The sequence below is a fragment of the Balaenoptera ricei genome, chromosome 1 (genome assembly GCF_028023285.1).
Source record: "Balaenoptera ricei isolate mBalRic1 chromosome 1, mBalRic1.hap2, whole genome shotgun sequence".
NCBI classification, from domain to species: Eukaryota; Metazoa; Chordata; class Mammalia; order Artiodactyla; family Balaenopteridae; genus Balaenoptera; species Balaenoptera ricei.
Genome location: NC_082639.1, coordinates 118,011,745 through 118,027,932, shown reverse-complemented (window position 1 = coordinate 118,027,932; position 16,188 = coordinate 118,011,745). Strand labels below are relative to the sequence as shown.

At 49.5% G+C, this 16,188-nt stretch overlaps 2 protein-coding genes across 2 annotated transcripts; both read right to left on the bottom strand.

Annotated features, from left to right (window-relative positions):
• Positions 1–1,211: 1,211 nt before the first annotated feature.
• Positions 1,212–5,248, bottom strand: FCER1G (Fc epsilon receptor Ig). The gene is made up of 5 exons (XM_059902881.1): positions 4,340–5,248; positions 2,389–2,480; positions 2,193–2,228; positions 1,731–1,751; positions 1,212–1,576 (listed from the first exon to the last, which is right to left on the bottom strand). The coding sequence occupies exons 1-5, from the start codon at positions 4,650–4,652 to the stop codon at positions 1,514–1,516; spliced, it is 525 nt and encodes a 174-aa protein (XP_059758864.1). The 5' UTR covers positions 4,653–5,248; the 3' UTR covers positions 1,212–1,513.
• A 99-nt stretch (positions 5,249–5,347) lies between these two features.
• Positions 5,348–14,457, bottom strand: NDUFS2 (NADH:ubiquinone oxidoreductase core subunit S2). Its single transcript, XM_059934973.1, has 14 exons — positions 14,337–14,457; positions 13,425–13,531; positions 10,534–10,724; positions 8,888–9,008; positions 8,594–8,706; positions 8,262–8,336; positions 8,016–8,093; positions 7,788–7,873; positions 7,464–7,583; positions 6,625–6,754; positions 6,250–6,345; positions 5,987–6,070; positions 5,786–5,843; positions 5,348–5,585 (listed from the first exon to the last, which is right to left on the bottom strand). Exons 1-14 carry the CDS (start codon positions 14,429–14,431, stop codon positions 5,548–5,550), a joined length of 1,392 nt encoding a protein of 463 aa, XP_059790956.1. The 5' UTR covers positions 14,432–14,457; the 3' UTR covers positions 5,348–5,547.
• Positions 14,458–16,188: the final 1,731 nt, after the last annotated feature.

The window sequence follows — 16,188 nt, the reverse complement described above, 5'->3', positions numbered from 1 at the left end:
GTTATTACAGAGTATTGAACAGAGTTCCCTGTGCTATACAGTAGGTCCTTGTTGGTTATCTATTTTAACTATAGCAGTGTGTACATGTCAATCCCAAACTCCCAATCTATCCCTCCCCCGCTCTTCTGTATACTGATCAACCTCTTCAGTCTGGGCTTTAAGACCCTTACCACTCGTGATTACTTTCTTCCCCTTTCTTTCTCAGTATCTTTTTTTTTTTTTTCCTCATGTGGTGAAACGTTCAGGGACAGAGATCTGTCCGTCACTTGCAAGATGACATTGGACAGGTTAATTAACTTCAAAGAGCCTGAATTTCCTCACAGTGTTAATGAGCGGATCAAATGGTACGACAGGATGGAAAACACATTGAAAAGTGTAAGTCACCATGCAGTACAAAGTATTGCCCAGCATAGGGGGTTGCTAGGGGTAAGCCTGGAGACTCTGGACCCATTTGGACAGGGCTGCTGGATCAGAGGTAGAACTGACAGCATCAGATGGGATTCAGATACTACCAGGGAATCCTGCCTAGAAATAGGACAGGCACTGAGAAGAGGGATTTCTTCACCACTCACCCATGTGGTTGGAGGAACTGGCCTCCCATCTGGACCTGACTTGCTCCCCTTTGCCTTACCCTCCTCCAACCCAGACCTGGCTCCCTCAGGTCCCTCTTGCCCCAGAATCCACTGAAAACACTGTTCCCATAAAACCTTCCATTGGGAGCATCACACAAGCTTTTGTCACACCATCCCTTCTGCATGTTTGGCTTTTCAGCTATGCTAATGCCCATATGCACGTATATTGCGAGCTGTGCTCACACTGCTCCCTGAAGCCCACTCTGATCTGGACTGGTGACTATTTGGGGTTGGACAGCCAGGCTTCTCCGCAACCCAACCTTGTTTCAGTTGTCAGACACAGAGGGCCAAGCTGGGTGCGGAAGTCACTTCTTGGGTTCAAATGTCTCTGAATGTGCCTAGACTCCCAACACATTACGCCCTGCTCCAGCACCCTGCTAGAGAGCCTGGGGGTCAAGGGTCTCATCCTTCCCCCAGTCACAGTCAGCATTCATCCCTCAATCAAGCAGAACAGCTCTGGTCTATTAGACTATGAGTTATGGAAGGTCAGGAACTAAATTTGCCTTGTGATATCTTCAGTATCCAGCCTAGGCTAGTAGAGGCTGAGTAAATGTATGTTAAATAAATGAATGAATAGAGTCCAGTCTGTGGTAGCTTTATTGATGTTAGTCCCTTCCCTTCCCATCGTTTAGTGGGAGTTGGGGATGGGGAAGAGGAGAAGGGTGGCATAAAGAGGTGAGACTAGAATATAAACATTAATGAAGAGCATCTGAGGCCTTTGACAGGGAGGAGGAATCACTGGTGTCTATTAATGGGGGGCATAGCGTCATTACAGGGATAGGGTCAGCTGGCATTAACGGCGGGGAGGCATATGTGATGCCAGCTACGAGGGCTGGGAGGAGAGTGGAAGAAGGAAGTGACCAAGGGCATCTGTTCTAAAGTTATTGTGGCGGTTTCTCATGCTTCAGGGTCTCATAAGTCTCCTGGTTCCGGGTGCTCAGGCCCTGGAGGTGGAAGTCAGAGGATAGTCAGGAGCTTGAGCCCATCATAGAGCCTCCTACCCACCCCCAGAGGCCCTACCCCTTCCAAAGTTCACTCAAAAGCCCACCCTCTTCTGCTGACTTCTTGGGACTGGGGTTGGGAGGCAGGTTCACTCACCGTGTAAATGCCATCTGATTTCTGCAGAGGTAAAAGGGGCAAGGCATTAGAAACCCACATCTCCTCCAGGGCCCCTCAGCATCTTCTTCCCTACCCAGGGAGCTATGTGGCCAGGGGTGGCTGGCCCCCTTGGGCTAGAGGGCACTCCCATGGATACTCTGGGGCATGAATGCACATTTTCCCATATGGCTACCAACACACATATACACACAACATACAACTCTCTCATGTACTCCTTGTCACTCTGCACTTGACTCTTCCTCGTCACCTGTTGAATATTTTACTTGTGATTTGGCTAGGTGGCAGGGTGGGTAGGATGAGGTAGGAGGGGGACCTCTGAAGCTTATACAGATCAGCACCTGAGTCCCATGCTCCCCAGAGATCTCAGATCCCAAGGCTAAGGCCCCAGAAGGGCTGAGAGACTGAAAAATTGTTGATACCCAGTTGAGGAAGGGTCCATACCTCAAGGCTGGCTGTAGCTGCCTTTCGCACCTGCAGCTGGAGTAGGGGAAAGGCCATTAGTACAGGTGAAGTTAGTGGCCCAACCCCACCTCCAAACGCTGTAGGGGAGCCCCTTTTATTCCCTCTCTTTGGAGCCATGCTGCCACCACCCTCCCACTTCTCCTTCCAGCCCTCACCCCACTCTGCCCAGCCTTACCTTGAGTCGACAGTAGAGCAGGGTGAGGATAATACCATATAGAAACAGGATCGCATCCAGGATATAGCAGAGCTGAGGCTCTCCCAGGCCCGCTGAGGGGACAGAGGGTACCCATGGGGTCAGGGGCAGCAGGAAAGATCTGGTGCTCAGAGGAGAGAAAGAAAGGGCTCTGGGAGGTAGGACGGGGCTTGGAGGGGCACCATCCCAGGGAATAAACTTCATCTTCCTCTCTAGATTCCTATTTCTCTCACCTCTCCCTCTTCTTCCTCACCCTAGGGTAGGGGTAGGACAGGAAGTGTGAACAGTTCTCCTGTGATGGAACTTATAGGTTCTGAGAGATGAGAGCTTCCCCCTCAGCCCCCAACCCTCTCTTTTTAGCACTGTGGGTTCCTCAGATACCACTGAGCACTCCATAGCCCTCAAGGGACCCATTTGAGTTCACTGAGCCAAGACCAAAACCTCAGCCCAGGGGGGTAAAGTGAGTGGAGGCAGTGAAAAATTTCAGCAAAGAAACCACAGGGGTGTCTCTGCTAAGTCCTGTGACCTGTGGCTAAGGGCTGGACAGGAAGAGTGTGAGCTGAGGAAAGGAGGGAAGGCAATCACTCTATTATGAGTCATCTAGCCTCAGCCACATCGCTTTCTGTCCCCCCCCACCCAACTAAGACACTTAAATATGTAAAAACAAGGTGCCTGCTTTCCTTGGCCTTATAGATACCGATGGCTCTGCACATAAGGCTGAGCGAGTGTGTTAGCCCAGGCTCAAGGGAATGACCACAAGCTGTATGGATTCCGGCTCTGGGTACTCTGCCCTGTTACTCACAATGGGCCACTGAGAGAGGAAGTTTGGTGCAAGGAAAAAAATCAAATAAAGTCCAGCCTCTATCTGCTCTGACCCCTATCAGAAGAGCTCATGGGCATGTGACATACGGGTGAAGTACGTTTTATTCTGTGACGCTCTTTCACAGACGGTTATTACATAAATCTCAAACTACCCCGTGAGGGAAACATCATCGCCATTTTGTAGATGACGAAACCAAGGCTCAGAAAAGCTTAAGTAATTCATTTAGGGTCATAGCATTAAGTGCCAGAGCTGGAATTCAAATTCAGGCTTTCTGCTTTCCAAGTTTGTGCCCTCTCTTTTATGCCTCGGTGCCCCTGCTCCCTCATCCCATGGCAGCAGACTGGCCGCTCACTTAGTCCTTCCCTCCATCTTCACAGCTGGGCTGGTGGAACTCCATCCCGGTCCATCTCTTTTAATTTCCCCACTTTCCCTGAAGTTTCACTAACCTCTTCCTCCCCGAACCCCAGCTGTAACTATCCCTCTTCAAAACACAGACAATCCAAACAGAGTGAGGAGAGTTTAGAGAACGCCTGGAGCCTCAGAGATGCAGAGGACTTCCCATTTCTGCCTGCATTTCTCAGCTGACGCTCAGCTCTCTGGAACTGGGCATTGTACGCTGCCCACCCTCACATCAACTGTGCCTTAGTGATGACCCACAGAAGCCGCAATCACGTATTTGACTATCTCTGCCTCACTCCTAAACACAAGGACAGGCCCCTGCCTTCCTAAAGGGGGCTTTATAAATATTATTTAACCAGCTAGAGATCAGCTCCCAATGGATAAGACCAAAGGCACCCCACAGAAAATGCTGATCATGGGAAACGGAATTTTTCCCCAGACCAGCTTTTCATGTCATACATCCACTCCCCTCCTCTGCCAAACTGAAGACTTACGTGTGTATCAGTCCTGAAAAAGTAAGAAGGGGACAAGAAAGGAGGGAACTACAGTTCCTGCGCCCTGAGAGAGACTGGACAGGGCCAGCCTCAGGGTCTCTGTGCCCATCCTCCCAGTGCCAGCCTTCCTCTGCCTGTCCCTGCCTCAGCCCTCAGACACACGCCCTTGATTCCCACCCTGGAGCCCAGCTCACTGTCCCTCAGCAAAGCCTCTTACCTGCTTGTTCAACCAAAAGGAGTAAGAGCAAGACCACTGCTGGAAACATCTTGGGCAGGGGCCGAGGGGCCGTGAGCTGGGGATCGGATGCTCCGATGGCACTGTGCAGCTGTGCTCTGCGAGCGGCTCCCTGACCACAGAGCTGTCCCCTTCCTGCCACGCCTTCCTCTGAGCTCTGGCCCCTTCCCCTTCCTGCACTAGAGACCGGGCGGCTCCCAGAAGGGCCAACTAAGGGAGCTACGAGATCTGGTCTCCTATGCCTCCGTCCTTCAGTGACCAAGGCCCTGCTACCATGGAAAGAGGCAACACCCATGCTTGGGAAAGGCTATCTAAACCCGCCATCTCACTCTAGCCCTGTTCAGAGACAGAGCTCTGATAACTTGCCCCTCAAAATTCCCTAAGACCCCATGATAGCCCCTTTCTCTCCCACCTGGAACTTTGTACCCAGTCTTGATTTGAGAAGTTTACCAACTAGTGTGGGCAGCAAGGTTTCGGCAGGGAGGAAGTAAGGGAAAAAGAGGAAATGGGCAATGGAGAAGTGGAAAGGACAAGAGTCACAAAAGGGGTGGAGATGAACAGAAAAAACTGCTAAGGACAGAGTCTAACAGAGAAGTAGAGGGTTAACACTCATAAGTTTCCCATCAAAGTGAAAGACAGGGACTTCCCTGGTGGCGCAGTGGTTGAGAATCTGCCTGCCAATGCAGGGGACACGGGTTCGAGCCCTGGTCTGGAGCTCCTGGTCATGCCGCAGAGCAACTGGGCCCATGAGCCACAACTACTGAGCCTGCGTGTCTGGAGCCTGTGCCCCGCAACAAGAGAGGCCGCAATAGTGAGAGGCCCGCGCACCGCGATGAAGAGTGGCCCCCCACACCGCGATGAAGAGTGGCCCCCACTTGCCGCAACTAGAGAAAGCCCTCGCACAGAAACGAAGACCCAACACAGCCAAAAATAAATTAAAAAAAAAAAAAAGTGAAAGACAGTAAGATACTGAGAAAGACATACCAGAAGTTTGGGCTTGGGGCCAGAAGGCGGCTAATTTATTACAATTTCTCCTTTTCCAGTACATGCACAGAAAGCCTGACAGCTAAGCATTCATGTACGTGTACACACACACACACACACACACACACACAGAGTCCCATTCCCAACGATGGACAGGCTCTGCAGAAGAAGCAGGTAGGCAGGGAGGTCCAATGCTGTTCCCGTGCTCACCGATCTACTTCTCCAAACACAATATCTTGGGTACCTAGGAGGTCAGGGGGAGGAGAAAAAAAGTGATGTTACCAAGAATCTAGAACTCATTACTGTGCTCAGGAAACTGAGGATTTGAGGATCTGAGTCTATGCCCATCGTCTATGTTGAACAGGAAGTGTTCAGTTTCTGTCCCCAATCAGAGTCTCAAACTCCCTTGCCTAGAACACCTCTACTACACAACAGGCCTTGTACCTATGATGGCAACGACGTCCGCCAACATGTGTCCCTTAGACATCTTGTCCAAACCAGCCTGCAGAGATTAAGACAGCAATAGTGTTAGGCAAGATAAGCAGGGTAGAAGGAGGAGGAGTGAAAGTTCATAAAAATCTCAACCAAGGTCATTAATTACTGGATTCATGTATTAGCGTTAGAATCTTTGGGGTTGGTTCTTACCAGGTGGGCAAAACCAGGAGCCTTGATCTTGCATCGATAAGGGCGGCTGCTGCCATCAGACACCAGGTACACCCCAAATTCTCCCTGTCCAAGGAAGAAGGTTGGCTGCCTCCATTAACAGGAAGAACCCTTTCCTCTGCCAACAAAAACCTCTCTATTCACCCTCACGTCCTCTCTCTCACTGATGAACAAGCATTTAACTGAACATCCATCTCCAGTCACCCACTCCACATACTGTCCTTTCCTTCCCCTTCTTGCCTCACCTTAGGAGCCTCGATGGCAGTGTATGTGGCCCCTGGAGGAACTTGGTAGCCCTCAGTATACAACTTAAAGTGATGAATCAGTGACTCCATAGAAGTCTGGAGAGAGGAAAAACGGAGCATCAACAAGCCAGATCCAAACTGTATGGCAGGTGTACCCACACACAGAAAATAATCTCTACCCCCAGGGAGTCTAAAATCCCACATGTAAGTCAATGAGCAGAGAAGTTACAGAAAAAGAGAGGAGGCTACGGGAGGTTAAGAATCTTATACAGTGAATTATTTGAAAAAGGAAAACTGAAAAGTAGGATTTAATCCAAAGGTACTCCTCCCCAGCCGCTGCCCCCTTTCCCCCTTTTCCCTCCCCCTATAGTTAACCTTCATCTCTGCTCGTTTTGGTGGAGACACTTTGGCATCATCAACCTTGATCTCCCCGGGAGGCATCTTGTTCAGACACTGTAAGATGATTCGAAGGGACTGGCGCATCTCCTCCACCCGACACAGGTACCTGAAGTAGATGAGACAGACTCGGAGCAAGAGAAGAGCAGCCAGAGGATCAGATGTGAGGCTGGGAAGATGCCCTTGGCCAAACTGAAGAGTGCTAGGTAACTTTCCTCATTCTTTTCTCCTAGTACAGCATCTCTGCTTGGCCTGGCCACCCATATAAAACCTACAGTCTTCTGATTAGAGTACTGGGCCCTCTCCTAGTTTTCTCAGACCAAATCCTCTCCTAGTTTTCTCAGACCATGTCCTGTAGTATTTCCCTCTTTAATTACCCTCTTAAACATTTTTTGGAGTATAGAACAGGTGAGAGTCAAAGTGACTCAAAAAGAAAACAGTAGCAAATTTTTCTTGGCGTCAGTAAAGAGGAATGGAATTTGAAGCTGAGAATCTAGTGGAAAGAGCACTGGATCAGGAGGATTCTTGTCTCAAGCACTACTAACAGAATAATATCCCAGGCTAATCTCTAACTTTTCTGCTTCAGCTTTCTCAGCTATAAGATGCAGCCAAAACTAGTTCCATCTAAGACATAAGAAGAATGTAAGGGTAAAATAAAATGTCTCATAGGTGCAAGTGCTTTGAAAAGCAACCTAGTTTAACATACACAAGAGCTCCAATAGATACTGGAAAGTATGAGAAAGAAGAAAGTAGTCAAGAGAAAAGTTAGATAGGGGAAACTAGCTGGACAATGCGCTAAGAAGGGATCTGGGCCTCACCTATCATAGCAGTCCCCTCGAGAGCCAATAGGAACATCAAACTCCACCTGGTCATAAACATCATAGGGCTGGGTCTTCCGCAGGTCCCACTGGATGCCCGAGCCCCGGAGCATTACCCCGCTGTAGAGAGTATAACGGGACCAAGGGTCACTTTCCACAAACCAAGAAAAGAGGCATGCTCTCTTCCTCAGTCTCCCCTCTCCCTCCCGCACGCTCTGGGCATGGGATACAAAGACAGCATGGCAAGGAAGGCGCCACACCTGAAGCCAAGAGATTAAGCTGGAACCCACCCGCCCCTAAGGAGAGAAGTCTTATTCCTCACACCTAAAACCATAGTTAAGGGCGTCTTCTGCTGTTACAACCCCAATGTCGACTGTCCGATTTTGCCAGATCCTATTGTTGGTCAGCATCTGTTGAGCAAGAGAGCTGGTGTGTGAACACTCTTCATGACACTCTTCAAATACCTCTGTTATTTCTTTACAACTAGGGATTAAAATCCCACAGATCCTCTTGGGGCAAAAGAGGGATTTTTCCCACTGACTCCTATCTTACCTCCTCCAGCTCATCAATGCGAAGAGAGAAGTTCTTAGAAAACTCATAAATGTCATCCATAAGCCCAAGGGGTAGGTCCTAGAAGACAAATGGAGAATCGATAGTGAGTGCAGTCTCCACTAAGGAAAGCCAGCTCTGCCTCAGGGATACAGGGTTAGCGCTTCCATCAGCCAGGGCTGCCCTCCAGTGGCCACAGAGGATACAAGCAAGGACTGGACATTAAGAGAGGCAGGGGATCCTGCTCACCTGGTGCACACCTCCTGGCCGGACATAAGCAGCATGCATCCGAGCCCCAGACACTCGCTCGTAGAACTCAAACATCTTGATAGGACACACTGGGAATTAGTGACAAAGTCCTGGGCCCCTAAGTCAAACACCATGATGGCCTACTCCCCCACCCCCAGCCTGCTGGTGCCCAACCAACCCCTCATGACATGGTTAGCTCCTCAAGAATATAACCCAGGTTAAATATACCTTCTCCCCCTAAACGTTCTCTCTCCTTTTACTCTCGTCTCCTTCATACCTTCTCTACCTCTGGCACCTCCTTCCCTTGTCCTATTCTTTCCTCCTTCTCATACCTTCTCCCTTTCTTCAAACATCCAGAAGAAAGGGGTCATGGCCCCAATGTCCAGGGCATGTGTGGTCACAGCCATGATGTGGTTCAAAAGCCGAGTGATTTCTCCAAACAGCACTGTAGAGAGGTGAAGACAAGAAGAGAAGGATATAGGAGCCAAGGATCCAGGCTGACAGAGCAGTTCTGGGCAGAGCCTGGAGTCTGCATACTAAGCTCCGGTTCGGCGCTCCTAAGCTGGGGGGCAGAGGCACTATGCTGTACTCTCAGTGGGCCACAGGAAGAAGGGGATGGGGCGTACCTCGGATCCACTGTGCCCGAGGAGGAGGCTGGATGTTGAGCAACTTCTCCACAGCCAGTGAATAGGCCTGTTCATTACACATCATGGACACATAGTCTAGCCGGTCAAAGTATGGAAGGGCCTGGGAAGAGGGAGGAATCGGGATCACATCTAACAGGCCAAGGAACCCTCAGTCTGGCTGCTAGAAGCACTGCTCTCAGTGGGCATCAGAGGTCAGTGCTACATAAACCTTCCCAACCTCAGGAGCCTCAGGAAGGCAGGATGAAACACACTGAAGGGGTGAAGGTGGGGGGACCCCAATTTGTCGTGTTTGCCAATTTCCATGGTGAAAATACTCCTACGAGTCCCACTTTAAACTACCAACATTATGTAACTGACCACAGACAGCACTGGGCCGAGTAGCACACCATTACACAGTATTTCCACTATACAGATACAATGGAAGTAAATACCTAAAGAGCACAGCGTAGAAAAATGTAGTAAAATAATGAAGGCATGGATTTTGATACTTCTTACCTTGATTTTTAATATATTAAATCGCAAGCTAGTATAATGTGATTTTTAATAACAGCTGTGTTTAACAACTGGCTCACAAAATTTCTGAAAATTTAACAGTCTGTTCTTGTGAGCCAGTATGAGTTAGCTCCAGCACACCACTGCCAACCAAGTCTTCTGGGCCAAGTGACGCCTCTGTCAAAGAAGAACGCCTCTCTGAGATACTGCAGGAGAAAGGTAATCTCAGGAGGAAATTAAGAACACCAAGAAGAATGGGATTTGTTTCTGGAGGAAGAGTCAGGTAGAAATGGTTCTTCCCCAGAATACCAAGAAAGCTAAGTCCCAGCTGTACGCTGAACCAGCTTCAGCTTCCAGGAAGGAGGCGGAGCTAAGACGCCTTGCCTTGGAACAGCCAGTTCTTGCCCTGATGTCACTGTGACGTGGGATAAAGCTACAGGGGTTAACTCCATGGACTCTGGGACCAGAAACCATCATTGCCTGGACTCTTTGGGGGAATCACATTCTAGTCAGCTGATTCTAAATCCTAACCCCATCGTCCTCTGTTATCAAGAGCTTTCTTCATGACAGTGAGAAAAAAACTTCAGATTCCTATGCCAGATCCAATTTCTTCAAATCTGACCCTCATTATTTGGGTCACAGAGTTCTCCTAAAAACAGCAAACTCTGTTACAAACTCCCTCCCGGTCACTCTGACTCACTGAGTATTTCGAAAACAAACTTAGAATGCTGGAAGATACAAGAATCAGCTGTTAAACCTGGGGAGCTGACGTCTCTCTCCTCTTTCCCTGACCCCAAGGACACCAGCTTTGACGTACTAGTATGACATTAGAGCAGGGAAACTGAGGCACTAGAGTAAGGATAAAGGGGTCAGCCAAAAGTCAGCCCGAGAAGAGCTAGGAGTGTAGCTCCAGGTCCAAAGTATTTCTGTTTGATAAACCAAGTCCACATGATCCAAGTCAAGCATCCCCTGCCACACCCCTCCATCCTCCCAACCAAAACTATCCTAATAACCTCAACGGGCTACTCCTCTCAACACCCTCCTCCCCTGGGGTTTTGGGGCAGCGAACTGGCAAAGACCCAGGTTAAAGCATCCCCAGGTCCTGTCAACAGGTCCCCGTTCACCCCCCACACCTGCAGATAGGTCTTGTATTCAATGAGCTTCTCGGTGCCTCGGTGCAGCAGCCCGATGTGAGGGTCGCACTTGCGCACCATCTCCCCACTCAATTCCATCACTAGCCGCAGGACTCCATGGGCTGCTGGGTGCTGGGGCCCAAAGTTCAGGGTCAGGTTCGACACCAACGTGTCCTTTGGAGGGTCCACATCTGAGAAGTGGGAAATAGTTGAGCCAAATGGTAATTCCTTTGAGAACCCCCAAAAGACAGCAAGGAGTTAGCATCTCCCTGGAGACTTTCCATCTCACCATTCCATACCCTGCTGATTTCCTAACCTTTATCATAACCAGGAAGAAGACCATTAGATGGGAAAAAGAGAAGGGAGATCTAAACTTTCTGACGAGAGGGACCATGAGCCTCACTCTTTCCGTGTCTCTCAGGATACCTTTAAAAAATAATAATAATGATAGATAACACTTATACAGTCCTTATTATGTGCCAGGCACTACTCTAAGCACTTTACTTATTTTAATTAATTTAATTATTTCAACAACCATATAAGTAGTTGATACTATCATTATCCTCATCTCATTGGAGAAATTGAGGCCAGAAAGACTAAATGAATTGTCGGAGTTAGTAAGTGGCAGAGTCAGGATTTAACTCAGCCTGGTCAGCTCCAGACTCCACACTCTTAACCACGAAGATACACTGCTCTCCAGATGTATCTGCTGAATGGCCAACTAATTGGGAAATGTATACTTAATTCTTACTACTACTAATTGACAGTTTTTACCCTCAAGAGGCTTACAATTTAATTTGGGAAATAAGTATATGTGAGAAACTAGTAACACAAGTCAAATTTACAAGTTGCCAAGTAAGTTGCTTAGCCGTTAAGTATTTAAAGAAAGGAAAGAACACTGTGAAGATCTCATGGAGGCAAGATACGACTTGGTTCTTAAACACAGGGAATGATTCAGATAGGTAGAGAGAAGAGGCATCCCATGCTATGGAATGAACACATGTCAAATCTTAGAAACAAGAAAGTAAATATCTATGGAACTCTTGTCTGCCAAGAGACAGAAGATTAAGTGTTGGCAGGCAGTAGGGGGTAGGGGGTAGTGGTTCAATTATCAGTATTATTTATTTATTTATTTATTTTAAATTAATTTATTTAATTTATTTATTTTTGGCTGCGTCTTCACTGGTACACACGGGCTTTCTCTAGTTGTGGCGAGCAGGGGCTACACTTTGTTGCGGTGCGTGGGCTTCTCACTACAGTGGTTTCTCTTGTTGCGGAGCACGGACTCTAGGCGCACGGGCTTCAGCAGTTGTGGCTCACAGGCTCAGTAGTTGTGGCGCACGGGCTTAGTTGCTCCACGGCATGTGGGATCTTCCCGGATCAGGGCTTGAACCCGTGTCCCCTGCACTGGCAGGCAGATTCTTAACCACTGCACCACCAGGGAAGCCCCAATTATCAGTATTATTAATAACACTTAGGGAGGACTTAGCATGAGCCAGTCACTATATTATGTGGTTTATGTTACCTGTATCTCATTTAATCCTTACAATAACGCTATGAAGTAGGTACTTTATTCACTGGTAAATGGAGAGTTGAGATCTGAAACCAGAGTCCACCTATGCAACCAAAATTCTTCACCATGGGCTTTGGAGTCAGACAGACCCACGTACAAATCCACCTGTGTCCTCAACCACTTTTTAATCTCTCTACACCATTATTTCCTCAAAATTGGGATACTATTAGTATCACTCTCATAGGGTTGTTGTAACAACTAAGTGAAATAATGCATACAAAAACACTCAGCACACGGTAAGCACTCAGCTATTGTTACTGTTAAATTTTTGAAAGGTAACTAGAAGTTCCTTTAAAGGTTTTCGAGCAAAAGAATGAATGACATGCTAAAATGATGTTTGGGGAAGATAAAGCCACAGACACTGTATAGGATAGCTGGAGGGAGACTATATCAGTGGCAAGAACCCATCAAAGAAACTTCCGAAATAATCAAGATCTAATACAAAATAAATCGAAACAACAAAGGGAGAAATGACCAGATGTGAAACATTGTTAAAGAATCTGCATGTTATTGGACATAGACATGGAGGGCAAGAGAGAAAAAAGAGCCAAAGGTGACTAAAAAGTTTCAATCCTGAGGGATTAGGAGAATGAGGGAGTCACTGATCAAAATTAAAAATCACAAGGAAGGGCTTCCCTGGTGGCGCAGTGGTTGAGAATCTGCCTGCCAATGCAGGGGACACGGGTTCGAGCCCTGATCTGGGAAGATCCCACATGCCTCAGAGCAACTAGGCCCGTGAGCCACAGCTACTGAGCCTGCGCGTCTGGAGCCTGTGCTCCGCAACAACAGAGGCCGCGATAGTGAGAGGCCCGCGCACCGCGATGAAGAGTTGCCGCCGCTTGCCACAACTAGAGAAAGCCCTTGCACAGAAACGAAGACCCAACACAGCCAAAAATAAATAAATAAATAAATTAATTAATTATAAAAAAAAAAAATCACAAGGAAGAGCTAGTTTTGATGGGGGTAAAAATGTTTCGTATTCAGAAAGGTTTCATTTGGGTGCCAGTGGGAAAAACCACCTTGTCAAGAGAGGGAGATGGAAATATACTGAACCTCTGGAAAAAGCTGAAGCTAAAGATATAAATTTGGTAGGGATCTTCGAGGGTTGGCTGGGACCTTCTCTTTCTTTTCTCTTGGAATATTCTACTTGACAAATACCTCCTATTATCACTATTGTCACGTTTGTCGAGTTGCAAGGTTAAAGATGCAAAAAGAGTTGGTGGCTAAAATTTGCCTCACACGGAAAGGTCAAGAGCACCTAGAAATCAGCTTGGGGCATGGAGGGGTGTGGGTTGGGACAGTGGCACTGGGCACTCACCATTCCAAGGTGGAGGCTTCCAGTGGGCTGTTTCCTTGGTGGGGTACATGACAGCACCCCCAAACTGCTCTGCCCATTCCACATCTGGCTGCCATTGCCGAGCACCTCTGGGGAGGTAATGACACATCCTAGACAAAGGGCCTGAACAGTGCTTGGTTCCTCTGTTCCCAATTCACTTTCAGGTGGGCCCAGGGAAGGGTGTCTTGGATTCTTCAATGCCAAGTCACTGACACAGAGCTGTGTCGCTCTGGCAGAACAAACTGGAATTCTAGAGGTTCCATCCTTACTAACAACTTATTCCTGAAATCACTTCACCTATCACCCGTACGCATGCAAAGCTGGGGATCCCAGCTCCTTTAAATTCTGGTCATATTCATATTCCCATCCTGGTGAATGTGAACTCAAGAAAGGTGTTTATTCAAGGTCAACTCAAGAGTAAAAAAAGAAAGGGGGGTGGGGCATGCTGGCTCCTTGGCTCTGCTCAAGTATGGCCAGAACAATGCACTGGGGCCAACCCGGGGATTCTTGGTTTATGTTCCTCCTTTAAGTCTATCGGGGTTGCTCTCCTCTTCTTCCACAGCGTCTAAGGAGACTTTTCACCAGTCGCGCCCCACCCGTGAAGGGGTTTGGGAAAAGCAGCAGGACATAAAGGGAGGGTGACATTATCACTAACACTGAGGCGCAGAGTCTCCCTCCAACTGATTTCACCTCCGGCAGATCGAGCTCAAACCCTCTTTCCTCCCTCGGCCAAGGCAGGCACCACTGGATCCTGGAACTCGATAGAGCAGGCCTGGGCGAGGGGTCACGGGCCTGGGTCATTCTTTCATAGGGGGTCACAGGGCCCGTGGAGTCCCCGGACTCGAGAAACCCTAGCCCTGGGGACAGCGCATCGAGGGCTGCCCTTGGTCTCACCTGGTGGGCTGAATCGGCAGTCGGGCCCCAGCCCCGGGCCGCAGCACCAGGGCCGCGACGCCCCGGAGGCCGCATAGAGCCCTGAGCGTCGCCATCTTGCCCCGCCACAGACTGCGGGAAGGAGAACCGGGCGGAAGTGCCTCTTGCGCGCCTCCTTGTGGGCTTCTCGCCTATTGGCACCACGCAGCCGCCCTCTTGGAAGCTGGCGGGGTCGCCGAGCGCGAACCTGACAACATCCGGGTTCTGCACCCGGCCTTCACTTTCGCTTAAATACCGGAGGCTGGGGGCCTTGCTTCCCACCGCTCCTGGTGGGCTCTTCTAAGGCTGAGCAAGAGAAACTTGCAGTTCCTGCTGCGGGCAGCGGCGCCCCTCGCGCATCATCGCCGAGCTGCCTGCGCGCCTTAGAAAGTGCCCTGCCGCCCGGAGCCAGGCGGACACTCACATGGGGACCCTTCCCCACTCCTCGCCTGAGCTGCACCGCTGCTGTAGCCCTGCTCTCTGGTTGTGTCTGAGCCCTGCCCTTCTGGGGTAGCCCCGGGCTTTGCTACCCCAGAATCCAAAATTACCTCTTTATCCCCGAATCCAAAAGATTCGGAGCCGGGAGAGCTAGCTAATTTCCAGACGGCCTAAATGGGTTAGGGAGAAGGGGCCCAAGTGGGGCTGGGCGGGTCGGTCTGAGAGCTCCTGCCAAAGTAAAATGAAAAAAGAGTAGGATGCGAAGGCCACCAGCATTGGAACGGGCTGCTGGGGTGTGTAGGAGCCACCTCATGAGGAGAGGAGGTCTCCTATGGGTGACCCTGATATCTGCCAGGCTTCCAGAACCCACAGAATTACAGACCCAAGAAGTGCCCTTAGCGATGCCTCGCACCCCACTTCCATCCTGGGTCAGTCTCTTTTACCTCATATCTTTCTTTTTTTTTTTTTTTTTTAAATAAATTTATTTATTTATTTTTAACTGCATTGGGTCTTCATTGCTGCACGCGGGCTTTCTCTAGTTTCAGCGAGCGGGGGCTTCTCACTGTGATGACTTCTGTTGTTGCGGAGCACAGGCTCTAGGCGTAGCTTCAGTAGTTGTGGCACGCGGGCTCAGTAGCTGTGGCTCGCAGGCTCTAGAGCTCAGGCTCAGTAGTTGTGGCACGCGGGCTCAGTAGCTGTGGCTTGCAGGCTCTAGAGCTCAGGCTCAGTAGTTGTGGTGCATGGGCTTAGTTGCTCCGCGGCATGTGGGATCTTCCCAGACCAGGGCTCGAACCCATGTCCCCTGCACTGGCAGGCGGATTCTTAACCACTGTGCCACCAGGGAAGTCCTACCTCATATCTTTCTGACCTGGCCTCTGTACTGGCCAACGGCATAGAAATGCAGTACCAGCAGGAGTCTGATCCTAATCCTGTGTGGAAGAGACAAAGAGGAGTTCCAGCCTTGGAGCTAGTTCCTGTTCTCTCTGCCTCCAAGCCCAGCTCCAGCTGGGCCACCCGTTAACTTTGCACATCCCTCCCACTTGGGGCCTGGAAAGAGGCCTTCCCCAGATCTCCTTCAGACAGGGTGCCTGGGCCACAGCCCACCAGCAGGACAGCAGGGTGGGGCAGACAGACCAGGAGAGTGGCAGAGACAGGGAATTCTTAGCTACAAAGAAAGAGGGGAAAGCCAGACTTCTAGCCTGCGAGTTGACCTAATGGGAACTGTACCAAAGGGCGAGGCCATATCCCTGGCTGTGGGAACTGACTGGGACCTGGGTGGGCTCGGCAGCCCTCACAGAGCCAGACAGAGGCTGTGCGTCCCTGCCCCCCTCATTCCCCACCGTCTCCCTGGGGCTTCTCTCCCGGTATAGCTGAAACACAGTGAATGTGGTGATAG

What these genes read in the sequence shown, in the direction of transcription:
- FCER1G (XM_059902881.1), bottom strand. Translation starts at nt 4,652, where the DNA reads ATGGGTGTTGCCTCTTTCCATGGTAGCAGGGCCTTGGTCACTGAAGGA. An exon ending in TGCTCTACTGTCGACTCAAG is followed by an intron (nt 2,229 to 2,388) that starts GTAAGGCTGGGC and finishes CCCCTACTCCAG; the next exon opens with CTGCAGGTGCGAAAGGCAGC. An exon ending in CAGCTACAGCCAGCCTTGAG is followed by an intron (nt 1,752 to 2,192) that starts GTATGGACCCTT and finishes TTACCTCTGCAG; the next exon opens with AAATCAGATGGCATTTACAC.
- NDUFS2 (XM_059934973.1), bottom strand. Translation starts at nt 14,431, where the DNA reads ATGGCGACGCTCAGGGCTCTATGCGGCCTCCGGGGCGTCGCGGCCCTG. An exon ending in CGAGGGGACTGCTATGATAG is followed by an intron (nt 6,755 to 7,463) that starts GTGAGGCCCAGA and finishes CATCTACTTCAG; the next exon opens with GTACCTGTGTCGGGTGGAGG. An exon ending in GGACGTCGTTGCCATCATAG is followed by an intron (nt 5,586 to 5,785) that starts GTACAAGGCCTG and finishes CTGACCTCCTAG; the next exon opens with GTACCCAAGATATTGTGTTT.